This window comes from Danio aesculapii, chromosome 20 (assembly GCF_903798145.1).
Source record: "Danio aesculapii chromosome 20, fDanAes4.1, whole genome shotgun sequence".
Classification (NCBI taxonomy): Eukaryota; Metazoa; Chordata; class Actinopteri; order Cypriniformes; family Danionidae; genus Danio; species Danio aesculapii.
The window spans coordinates 12,746,651-12,759,933 of NC_079454.1; the positions used below are offsets into that span (position 1 = coordinate 12,746,651).

General features: G+C 38.2%; 1 protein-coding gene across 2 annotated transcripts; it reads right to left on the reverse strand.

Moving 5' to 3' along the window:
* Nucleotides 1-816: 816 nt before the first annotated feature.
* On the reverse strand, nt 817-5,258 carry LOC130247441 (uncharacterized). 2 transcript variants are annotated; one of them, XM_056480669.1, is made up of 2 exons: nt 4,104-5,258; nt 817-911 (listed from the first exon to the last, which is right to left on the reverse strand). In XM_056480669.1, the coding sequence occupies exon 1, from the start codon at nt 5,001-5,003 to the stop codon at nt 4,107-4,109; it is 897 nt and encodes a 298-aa protein (XP_056336644.1). In that variant the 5' UTR covers nt 5,004-5,258; the 3' UTR covers nt 817-911; nt 4,104-4,106. The 2 variants fall into 2 exon arrangements, with proteins under 2 accessions (XP_056336644.1, XP_056336643.1); XM_056480668.1 differs by having other exon boundaries at nt 824-919; nt 4,104-5,257.
* Between the last annotated feature and the right edge of the window lie 8,025 nt (nt 5,259-13,283).

Sequence of the window (13,283 nt, forward strand, 5' to 3'; positions counted from 1 at the left end):
TCTGTTTAATTTGCCAGGAATCAGTTGCAGTAATAAAGGAATATAATATTAAAAGACATTATAAAACAAAACATCATGGTTTCAGCTCTTACACTGGTGCCGAACGAGATCAAAAAGTAAAACAATTAGCAGTTGCCCTCTCAGCACAACAACAGCAGTGTTTTCGTGCTAATAAAGTGCAAGAAAATTCTACGCTGGCTAGTTATGAGGTAGCTCAGCTAATCGCACAGCACAGGAAACCCTTCACTGAAGGAGAATTTATATAAGAGTGTCTGATTAGTGTTGCAACTGTAATTTGCCCAGAGAATTCAATTCAATTCAATTCACCTTTATTTGTATAGCGCTTATACAATGTAGATTGTGTCAAAGCAGCTTCACATAAAAGGTCATAGTAAATAGGAACAGTGTAGTTCAGTTTGTAGTGTTTAAGTTCAGTTCAGTCGAGCTTAGTTCAGTGTGGTTTAATAATCACTACTGAGAGTCTAAACACTGAAGAGCAAATCCAACGATGCGCAGCTCTACAGATCCCGAACCATGCAAGCCAGTGGCGACAGCGGAGAGGGAAAAAAAACTTCACTAAAGGCGGAAGTGAAGAAAAAAAACCTTGAGAGAAACCAGGCTCAGTTTGTGCACGACCATTTTAATTTCTCCGCTGGCCAAACGTTTTGTGCCATTTTAATTTCTCCGCTGGCCAAACGTCTTGTGCAGAGCTGCAGTCTCAGTGGCAGAGGCTGGAAGCTGGCCTCAGCGAAGACTCGTCTGTCTCTGGAGCGTCACAGGAATCAGTCTCATGCTCTCCATTCTTCCATGACCATCACAGTAGCTGCTCAGGATTCGGCCTGGTCCAGGATATGGAAACCTTGGGATCATCTCGTCGTTGGTCTTGGATCGAATCAGTGACTCTGCATAGTCTGAGGGCCTCGGGAGGAGTATCCCCAGGTGGAAATGGAGAATAAAGAAAATAATTAGCGTAGCTGATGTTCACAGTGTATATCAACAAGATGCATAACCTGTGTGGAAGCCCCCTAAGTGGTGCACTAAGTGTATGCTTTACTGAACAGATAGATCTTTAATCTAGTTTTGAATTGGGAGAGTGTGTCTGAGCCTTGGACGTTATCAGGAAGGCTATTCCAGAGTTTAGGAGCTATAAATGAGAAGGCTCGACCTCCTTTACTCGACTTTGCTATTCTAGGTACTACCAGAAGCCCCGAGTTTTGAGACCTTAAAGAGCAAGTTGGATTGTAGCGAGACAGAAGATTGGTTAGATAAACAGGAGCTAGATTATTTAAAGCTTTATATGTAAGAAGCAATATTTTAAATTCAATACGAAACTTAACAGGCAGCCAGTGTAAGGAGGATAAAATTGGGGTGATGTGATCAAATTTTCTAGACCTGGTAAGAACTCTGGCAGCTGCATTTTGTACTAATTGAAGTTTGTTAATAGAGGATGCTGGGCAGCCAGCAAACAGTGCATTACAGTAGTCCAGCCTAGAAGTCATAAAAGCATGGACTAGCTTTTCTGCATCTGAGATGGATAGCATACTTCGTAGCTTAGCGATATTTCTCAGATGAAAGAAAGCAGTTTTTGTGACATGGGACATATGATTTTTAAAAGTTAAATTGCTGTCTAATATGACACCCAGATCTTTTATAGTAGAGCTAACGCTAACTTTGTATCCCTCTAATTGTAGGTCGAGTTGTGAGATCTGCTGTGTACAGGATTTAGGCCCAATAAGTAATAATTCTGTTTTGTCTGAGTTTAAGAGAAGATAATTGTTGGTCATCCAGTCTTTAACATCTTTAATACACTCAGTTAGCTTGGACAGATTAGACGTCTCGTCAGGTTTAGTTGAAATATATAATTGAGTATGATCTGCATAGCAGTGAAAGCTGATCCCATGTCTTCTAATAATGTCTCCCAGGGGTAGCATGTATATTGTAAACAGCAAAGGGCCTAAAACTGATCCTTGAGGCACCCCGAATTTTACTGGGCTGATTTGTGAAGGCTGTCCATTAATATTCACAAACTGGTAACGGTCAGATAAGTATGACTTAAACCATTGTAGGGCCTGTCCCTGGACACCTGTAGACTTTAAGCGATTAATAAGGATACCATGGTCAATGGTGTCAAATGCCGCACTAAGATCGAGTAGAACTAATAGCGAGATGCACCCTTGGTCAGCAGCTAAGAGTAAATTGTTGGTTATTTTCACTAATGCAGTTTCTGTACTGTGATGAGCTCTGAAACCTGACTGAAACACTTCAAAAACATTGTTGGTCTGCAGAAAGGAGCATAATTGAGCAGAAACAACTTTTTCTAGTATTTTAGATATAGATGGAAGGTTTGAAATAGGCCTATAATTAGCTAAGTTGCTGGGGTCCAGTTGTGGTTTCTTAATAATAGGTTTAATAACAGCTAACTTGTAAGGATTTGGAACATGGCCTAAAGATAAAGAAGAGTTGATAATGTTAAGAAGAGGTTCTCCTATAACAGGTAGCAATTCTTTCAGTAACTTTGTTGGAATTGGGTCCAATATACACGTAGCTGATTTAGAGCTATTTATAATTTTGTCTAGCTCTTCCTGTTCTATGATTTTAAAGCACTGTAGGTTATTTAGATTCAGTGGCGTGTTTACTGGATCTGAAGTATAAGGCGGTGCAGAAAGTTTAATATCTCCTATTTTCTGTCTAAAGCCTTCTATTTTATCACTGAAAAAATTCATGAAGTCATCACTACTAATTTGCGGTGGAACATTTTGTTCCAAAGATGACCGATTATTTGTTAATTTAGCAATGGTGTTAAATAAGAATCTAGGATTGTTATGATTATTTTCTATCAGTTTGCGGAGGTGCTCAGCCCTGGCAGATTTAAAGCCCTCCTATAGCTGGACATACTGTCTTTGTATGCAATTCTAAAGACTTCTAAATTAGTTTTTTTCCATTTACGTTCCAGGGCACGGGTTGCTGTTTTGAGAGTGCGGGTATGACTATTATACCATGGTGTAGTTTTATTCTCTCTAGCCTTTTTTAGTTTGATCGGTGCCACAGTAATTAAAGTGCTAGTAAAGATGGCATCTATACTGCTGGTTATTACATCAAGGTCATTTGCGTTTGCGGGTGCATTTCGAAGTAGAGAAAGATCAGGTAAGTTATTTATAAATTCATCTTTAGTGGATGGAACAATAGTTCTACTAGGGCGATATATCGGAGCGGATCTGCTAATTTCAGGTAAACACAGCTTATATAGTAAGAGGTAGTGGTCTGTAATATCATCACTTTGTGGTATAATGTCTACATCAATGACCTTAATTCCATAAGACAGAATTAGATCTAGTGTATGCTTTAGGCGATGGGTTGGACCAATAACATTTTGCTTTATTCCTAGTGAGAACAGCAAGTCCATAAACGCGAGCCCTAATGTGTCGTTAGCGTCATCTATGTGGATGTTAAAGTCTCCTACAATTAGTATTTTATCAGTTTTAACTAGTAAGTCAGAGATAAAATCAGAAAACTCTTTTAGAAAAATTGACATAGGGTCCTGGGGGTCTATATATGGTGATTAGAGCGAGAGATAACATAGGTTTTTGCATAGTGTTTGGAAGGACAACATTAAGCGCTAGTACTTCAAAGGAGCTAAACATAAGTCCATTTCTCTGATTAACATTAAGAATATCACTAAAGATTGACGCGACTCCACCACCACGACCAGTTTGACGAGCCTCATGCTTATATAAGAATCCTGGAGGAGTTGCCTCATTTAAACTAATATAGTCATTTTGTTTCAGCCAGGTTTCAGTGAGACAGAGTGCATTAAGATTGTTATCTGTTATTATTTCATTTATGATAAGTGCTTTAGGTGCTAGTGACCTGATGTTTAGGAGACCAAGCTTCATGAAATTTGTATTTTCACTTTTTAGTGTTTTTTCTGGTTTAATTCTTAATAGATTATTTCTGGAGCACACAGTACGTTTGTTTCTTGATCTAATAATACGAGGAACAGACACAGTCTCTATGGGGTAAGCTAGGTATGCATTACTGTTATTTATGTGGGACGAATAGGAGTCTGTGTGGCTAAATTGTGAATTTTGTGAATTTTTACTTACTAGTCAGATAGAGCGAAGTATTCTGGTGATGTTGTCCGACAGGAGTTCAGCTCCAGCTCGACTGGGGTGCAGCCCGTCAGCGCGGAAAAGCCTAGGACGCTCCCAGAAAAGATTCCAGTTATTGGCAAAGAGCAATTTCTGTTCTTCACACCATGTTAATAGCCATTCATTCAGAGCAAAAAGTCTACTGAACCTTTCATTTCCTCGGCGGTAGGTAGGAAGCGGTCCAGAAACGATGATCTGCGTGGCGGGCGAGGTGCGTCGAACCGTCTCGATCAGGCTCCTGAAGTCCTTCTTCAGGATCTCCGTCTGCCGGAGCCCGGTGTCGTTCGTCCCCACGTGGAGGACAACGGCACCGAGGCTCTCGGCAGCGCTCAGGATAGTAGGTATCTGTGCAGAAATATTCTTAACTCGGGCACCAGGGAAGCAGAAAGTGCGTACTTTGTTACCTTTGGAGGAAGTGGAGCGGACGTGGCGCACGATTGAGTCGCCAATGATGGCAACATCGCGACCTGTCTCGCGGAGAGGGGCGAAGCGGTTCTCCGTGGGGATCTCGAACACCGGAGGAGGAGACGTTCTGCCCCGGGACCTGGTAAGCACCTTACGCGGCTGCACCCAGGGGCCGTGGTAGCCGGGAGTCGGCGTGAACGATGCCTGGGTGAACCGCGTCCTCGGTGCGCTGGGCCTGGACAGAGAAGCACACGGGGTTGAGGAAACAGGGAGATTGTCGTTGTATCGAACACTTACCTCAGACGAGCGAGTACGGGTTAAGAGCAGAGCTCTGATGCCCTCTCGCTTCGTCTCCAGCAAGCGAATCTGGGACTCCACCGCTTCCAGCTCCAGCTCCAGCGCCTCCATCGATGCCTCTCCTGCACTCAAGGACAGACACGCAAGCGACATTGTACAAGGTGAAGAGCAAAGCCAGAAAGTGAGAAAATAAGTGAGTGAAAGAGGTTGGTAGCTTTAGCTGACCAGCGGTGCTAGCAGGCTAAAGCTACAAACACCAAGCGGATGCTCGAGAGACAGAACGTTTAAAAGTAGATTTGTTTGTATGAGTGTGTTAGGGGATTGTTCACCCCAAGTAGGAGAGATAAATATTTAGTGAATGAGGAGGTATTTTATGATAAAAATGTAAATTGCGAATCTAAACTCCAAACAAACGCAGCGAACTCCAAACAAACGCAGCGAAGAAGAACGTTAAAAAACGTAAGTCATTCTAGAAACACAGTTGGACAACGAATTAAAATAATTCCATAATAATATACACACATATACACACACACACATATATATATACACGTGTCTGTGTGATGTATGTAAAATTTGGCCCGGGACAATTTTTTTTTTTGCATCTGGCCCTTGGCCCAAAAAGTTTGGACACCCCTGTCTTGGAATTATAAGGACATTTTTGTCAAAATTGAGTTATTCACATATTCTTATTAAATGACAACCTATTTACATCATGTGATTTTTTTCAATAAGTTGTTTACATTTTAAGACTTTTATTTAAAAAACAAAAAAGTATCCAGAAACTTAACCTGGATGATGGAGGCTTTCAGCGGTGGCTTCTGACTGAGCTGAGCCCAGTTTGATGAACTGTTGTCAGCGTCGGCTGGAGGATTTCCCCTGGGACACCAACAACAGCCTATACGTCACAATCACGCCCCCACAAGAGCAAGCTCCTGATTGGTTAACACGGCACGAATGTCTGCTGAAGTTCAGATTTTTGAACTTAACTGCGTGAACTTAACCGGTTAACCGCGTCAAACGCGCAAAATGCTCAATTCACGCCATGCCATTCACAACGGGCAATTCGCATCATTCGCACGCATCGCGCCGCAGGATGTCTATTCGCGCGCTTGCATTGACTTAACATGTAAATCACTCGCACACTTCCGCGTCTGGTGTGAATGCAGCATTAGAATTCCAAGCTGACTATTTATATATATATATATATATATATATATATATATATATATATATATATATATATATATATATATATATATATATATATATTATAGGTGGGCATAGATAAAAAAAAAATATTCTAGATTAATCTAGATTAATCTCGGAATCTAGATTAAAGTGGCTCATTTAAATTCTGCCATAGGGATTAAGAATATGTGTACTACCCAAATAATAACTCTTTGAGAACGGGTTTCTCAAGCCAGGTGGCTCATTAGACCAGGGGCTCATCTCCTGTTTCCAAAATACATCACAAACTGCTTGAGAAACTGCTCTACTATGATAATTGGTGATGAAAATAAATGATGTTCAATAAGATGTACTTGTGTTTACTAATTATCTGTTTATTCAGGTAAACATGAATGTTTAACTGTTGGCTTACATAAGCTCAAAACAGTGATTTTTGATCAACTTAATCCGACTAAAGTCATTCCTGAGCTAAACAGAAATGCAATAAAGACATGTAGAGTATGCATATATTAGTGGCATTATTGAAGTAAATGCTGTTATCAAACTATTACCATCATGTAGGACTTATCGCCATCTTTTCTGACAAGACAAAGGCTGTCAGTAAAGGACCGCACACACACACACACACACACACACAAACACATCGCGAAATGCAGAAGTTTTTTTTCTTTCCATTTGGCGTGCGTTATTAAATTCCATAACACTCTCACCAGTCCTTACTTCTTATTTGCGTCTAATACCCCAGTTTGTCACGGGGGCATGAATGAAATGTTCATGAGTTCAAGTGAAACTACTGAACTGCAGTTAAAGGGCACCTATGGTGAAAAATCTACTTTTCAAGCTGTTTGGACAGAAACGTGTGTAAGTATAGTGTATAAACTGTCATATTGGGGTGAAATAAACACAACCAGTCCTTTTTTTTCAAATTTAACAGCATAAAAATGGTGGACCAATTGGAGCGGTTTTCAGATCGACCGCAACTTTACGTAGGAGTGCGGTCCCCCTGCCCACCAATATTGATTGACATCTGCGCGCATTAACATGTCCGGTAGTCAAGTGTATAATCATATCATCGAGAGAGGACGAGCGCAAAGCAGCCGGGAATAAAAGGTGTGTTCAGTTCGCTAGGATCATCAATCATCATCAAATGTGATCAAGAGTGAGTTTTACAAGTTTAAAATGTTTTAAAACAAAGCACGTGTTTAATGAATTACAGCGATTCACTTCAGATGCACTTAATCAGTACAGCCGCGTGTCAGAACAATTATAAAGGAAGACGCTTCAATCGCAGTTTGTGGACGTTAAATCAGGTTTATTTTGGACATTAATAGAAGAGATATCCATACAGCAGTGTATATTACCAGTATCATGTCACATATGCGTGCAAAATCAGTGCAAAGCTTAACGCTCTCTCTCTCTCTCTCTCTCTCTCTCTCTCTCTCTCTGTGTGTGTCTGCGTGTCTGAGCTATGTGTGTGTATGTGTCTGCGCTATGCCTATGCGCTAGGTGCTGTGTAAAATATATGCTGGATAAGTTGGCAGTTCATTCCGCTGTGGAGACCCCAGATTAATAAAGGGGCTAAGTCAAAAAGAAAATGAATGAATTAATGCTGTAAAAGATCCCTTATGAAACTTAAAATAGTCACATCAATCTTTCGCCTTCTGTGCATATAACCCATTTGTAACAACACTGTCTGCATCAGCTTTGCATGACTAAAATAGTTTTAAAACATAGCATTACCTGCCTAAAAAAAAATCAGCCATGGTGTCGTTCTTCCTCTAGCGTGCAAAAGTTGCAAATTTTGATTCAGGTTTTTAAAAAGTTTTGATTCAGCATTTGTTTTTATCTTATCTCTCTAGTCTCGTGTGCACATGATCGCGCAATTGGATCTGCATGAACAGGGGTGCGCATTTTTACAAATCTAAATTTGCTGACAGACAGTTTGGGCTATTTATCAGAATTATGGGAATTGTCGGCCTGACAAATTTTAATCTAACAAACATTTTTTAATCTAATACCTTACCCAGAATATACAAATACATATAAATACATTTAGATAATTTACTTTAATCATTACTATTGGAATGTGAAGAGACTTTCAACCAGCACAACAAAAAAATGTTTCTGAAGACAATCACCTACTGCACCTTTAACCCAAAAATTAACAGTCTGTCAGATGAAGAAGAGCCGGAGTCCGAGATTCAATTAAAAAGAAAGTTTGCTGAAGATACTTTGCAGTTTTATTAGTGGATACCAGCTTCAACACTCGCAAAAAGTTAGTAGGCCGCTCTACTTACAATCTTAAAACAACAACAATTATACTCTCATATAACGTCATTAACTGTGCGATACATATTGGTGTTTTAACCTGATTGGTTAAAACAGTTAGACTAAGAAAAATTCCACGTTTGTGCATGTGTGTATACAAATCTGAACAATATCTCAGTATCTTTTGCATAAAAAGTCCATAAAATAACCGGAAAAGTACTGGCAGTTTATTATCAGTTTTCTAAGCGTAATAACAATAAGAACCCAAGCAATATATTACTTCAACCTATTAAAAAAAATCAATAAAATGACTTCCAAAAAATTTTCAAAAGCATAAAAACACATTAAATACAGTCAGGTGTCACAAAATCCATATAGTATTATCAGCAGGTCATGCTTTTCCATAGGTCTTGTTGTCCTCCTACAGCTGCAATATAGTTGACTTGCAGAGAGTTTTCCTCAACACTGTTATAACATCCATTCAAACCACCTGGTGTCTCAATTTAAAACACATACACACAATACATAACACCTATACTGTACATGCATTCCCAATAACTCACACTGCCAACTGTGAAACTCAAGATGTGTAATGCGACCCCAGATGAAGCTATCCTTCTGCAACATGCATTATTTACTCCATTTTCTCTATTATTCATGGCTATCTTGTGTCTGTTTATATATATATATATATATATATATATATATATATATATATATATATATATATATAAATATATATGGTATACACTTCTACAGAGCACTGTCTAATGTTTACAATGGAAAAGAGTGGAGTAAAACCTTGTTAATTTTTACTCTGTCTCCTCCAGCTGCTCTAAATACCACAATTCCTATTATCACAGCATCACGTGCCATCAAATCACATTTTGTACATAATTGGATGAATAACAATTAAAACAATGATCTTTTATTTGTGCAATTATGAACCACCTGTTTCCAATTTAAAACCTAAGCCCCATAACAACAGGTCTGGAAAAAAACCTCTCTCGGTGCTACAAAAATAATCACACTTATACGCCAGTTCTGGCATTTAAAATTATTAACTGAACTTGACGTAATTAATTTGTTAATAGAGCCCTTTCATTAAGATGCAAATGATTTGTCAAAGTTCTGCTCATACAACAAAAGTGAAGCACAGTCAATGCCTGTGGAGTATAGATTTGGATCTGCACCAACATTTTTGGCTCTGGTTGGGACTCAGGCTACTAAATCGATTCTTTAGGATACGAATAAACAGCCTCCGGTGACTGATGAAATGAAATCGTCAAATGAAGCTGTCACTAGATTCAGCCTCCTGAAGTCAATAATTTGTGATTAGTCTCAAACTTTTTAAATTAATATTGTTTTCCTTTTGTGTTTTTTTTTTCCCCCAATGCATTCAGCGTTGGGTGATTTACTTAAAAAACTATGAAATGCTAATTACATCATTAAAATTATTTAAATAGCTTTTCTAATTACTTTGTATGAAAAGTTATTTTATTATGTATTATGAAAACTAAGTATAACTCTTACTTATAAGTATCATAATTAACTTTAATTAATAACTCAATACTTAAAATCCCTATGCATTACAACACATAAACAAAAGAAATTAAACTCTTATTTTTTAAATTAAACTCTTTATTTTTTATTTTTTTTAGATTTTAGACACACTGCCTGAAAATTAACCAATATATGTATTAAACCACAAAATGTTAAACGTAATGATAAAATTGATTAAATGATAATGATAAAATGATAATGATAAAATACATACCATAATGTCATTAATTATCTAATGAATTTATTGTTTATTAATTGTGTGCTATTTTTATATGTTTGTTTGTATGGCTAAGCTTTTTCCTATACACTAATAATGCTGGGTTTCACTCAATCAATTTGTGTTGGGATAACATGAAGGAATTAAGTTACCTTATTACCTTTTACAAATTTAAGTAGATTAATCATGAAACAGTTAAGTTGTCAAAAAAAAAAAAAAAAAAAAAAAAACTTGTTTCAGCTCATTTTAAATAAGTAGCTTGAACAAACAACAAACATTTTTTGAGAGTAAGAAATAGGAGAAGGGCAATAGGAAGGGAAAATTAAAATTATAAAATAATACAATTTGAAATTGAGGAAATCTGAATTTGAAAATGCAGTGAATTGCATCTCTTCAAAAGCATTTTGACACTGACATCTGTTGTTATGTACATCATTACCAAGAGCTATGCTAATTATTTTCTTTGCTCATGTATTTCTACCTGAGGACACCCATCCTGAGGCCTCTAGAGATTGTGCAGCACCACTTGATCAGATCCAAGACCTGTGAAGAGAACCATCGAGAACACATACACTTATTACATTTCATTAAACATGCGCACAGACATTTCTGTTTTTGGAAGGACACTATATACTATATAACTGCAGGTTAGCTGTGTTTATATATGATGTCCGCTCTACACACAACTCTTTTACTTAATAAAAATAAAATAAAAATAAACTACTATTAAATTTTTTTTTTTAAAAAGTCTGTAAAATATCCGAAGATGTACTGGCAGTTTAATACAAGGCTTTTATACTGTAATACACAACACCAATCCAGACAATATAAACTTTAAACTAATAAAAATGCGAAAAAAAAAAAACCTCAGGTAAATGTTAAGTTTAACAGTTGTTAGAAAAAAGATCCAGGTCCCATAATGTAATTCAAAAACATAAATTAACGGGGGGAAATATAATAGTAATAATTTAATAATTATAACAATAATAATAATAATAATAAATTGTCCGTACTGTATGTATGTGAATGAGTGTGTATGGATGTTTCCCAGTGATGGGTTGCAGCTGGAAGGGCATCCACTGTGTAAAACATTCCGTTCATTCCGCTGTGGTGACCCCAGATTATTAAAGGGCGTAAGCCGAAAATAAATGAATGACTGAATGGGCCTGTTAAAAGTTGACTCATTCATGCAGTGCCATTTCCTACTCATTCCTACGCAAAACAGTGGAGCATGCAGATCCTGGTAGATGTGTTCTGTCATGTAACGCATGCACTAAGTAAGTTGAATGTGTAACAGTGGAGTGGGGCCAAATAAAATCATCTGTACAAACAAGGGGTTATTACATGGCAACTGTAACAGTTTCATTCATGTAGTGCCATTCCTACCCAAAATAGAGGTGCATGCAGATCCTAGCACAGCAGCTCTTCCATCTATTGCATGCACCAATTAAGTTTAATGTGTAACATAATGAGACCAAATCATGTCATCTGCATTCACATAGGTTCATTAAAGGATAGCTATAACCATTTCATCCATGCAATGCCATTTCTTTTTTTATTATTATCATTATTTTTACCATACTGTATATTGCCATGAACCATTTCTCTCTTAATTTATTCTCAAGCATGTACAATATTCTTCCTACAGAAGACTATCTTCAGCATATACATTCACTGGCCACTTTATTAGGTACACCTTACCGGGTTGGAACCTCTTTTGCCTTCAGAACTGCCTTTATCCTTTGTGGCAGAGATTCAACAAGGTACTGGAAATATTTCTCTGAGATTCATGCATTTGCTGCAGATTTTTTTGGCTGCACATCCATCCCAAAGGTGCTCTATTGGATATCCCCCACACCATTACACCACCACCAGCCTGAACCATTGATACAAGGCAGGATGAATCCATCCTTTCATGTTGTTGATGCCAAATTCTGACCCTACCATCTGAATATCGCAGCAGAAATTGAGACTCATCAGACCAGGCAACATTTTTCCAGTCTTCTTTTGTCCAATTTTGCTGAGCCTATAAAAATTGTAGCCTCGGTTTCCTGTTCTTAGCTGACAGGAGTGGCACCCGGTGTGGTCTTCTGCTGCTGTAGCCCATCTGCCTCAATGTTTGATGTGTTGTGTGTTCAGAGATGCTCTTCTGAATACCCCAGTTGTAAAAAGTGGTTATTTGAGTTACTGTTACCTTTCTACCAGCTGGAACTAGTCTGACCATTCTCCTCTTACCTTTGACCATTCTCTGTAAACGCTAAAGATGGTTGTATGTGAAAATCCCAGTAGATCAGCAGTTTCTGAAATACTCAGACCAGCCCTCTGACATCAACAACCATGCCATGTTCAAAATCACTTAAATCCCCTTTCTTCCCATTCTGATGCTCGGTTTGAACTGCAGAATTAACGTTTGCGTTAACGAGCAGTTGGACAGGTGTACCTAATAAAGTGGCCAGTGAGTATATAATACAGTTTTATTTGTATAAGAGCAAATTACAATTCCCCGTTTCTCCGTGCTGCTTTATACAGAACTATTAAACATATTTACGGTACTTAAGTCAAGTACAGACGAGTTAAAAAGAGTGACCAGGAATTTTTTTACAAATCTGCTTTTGGGCTAGATGTTTTTTACTTTTAGTAACAGTATACCATGATGCAAACTACAGGTGCGGTCAAAATACTTGATCTTCACCATTGTGAGGAGGAAGAAGAAGAGGATGATGAAGTGCTGGAGGTGACAGATTCGCTCCACTAAATGCATCTCTAACAGATTAGAATGTATGTGTGAAAGTGTGTGTATGAGTGCACTTGTGTGTGTCTCTGTGTGTAGGGGGTGTTTAGGAAGTCCTGTCAGGGCACATCAGGTAATATGAGCCGCTTTCTCTGTGCATGGAAATCAATCACCATTGTCACCAAAGAGCCACCTGCACTTCCTGCATCTGCAAGACGCCCTGACGGTGAGCATTATTCCTCCAAACCCCAGAGCTCCGGAAACACTGGATAACGCAGTGCATGACCGAAACCAAGAAGCCAGCAAAACAACAGAAGAATGGAAAAATGGATGAAGGGGAGGAAGGTGTGATTATGAAAGCTATTTATTAGAGGTACGAGCTGTTTTTCCGGGCAGTGATTCAGTGGCATCTCTGACCAGCTCGAGGTCATTGCATACAGTCGTGATGTACTGATATGTTAAT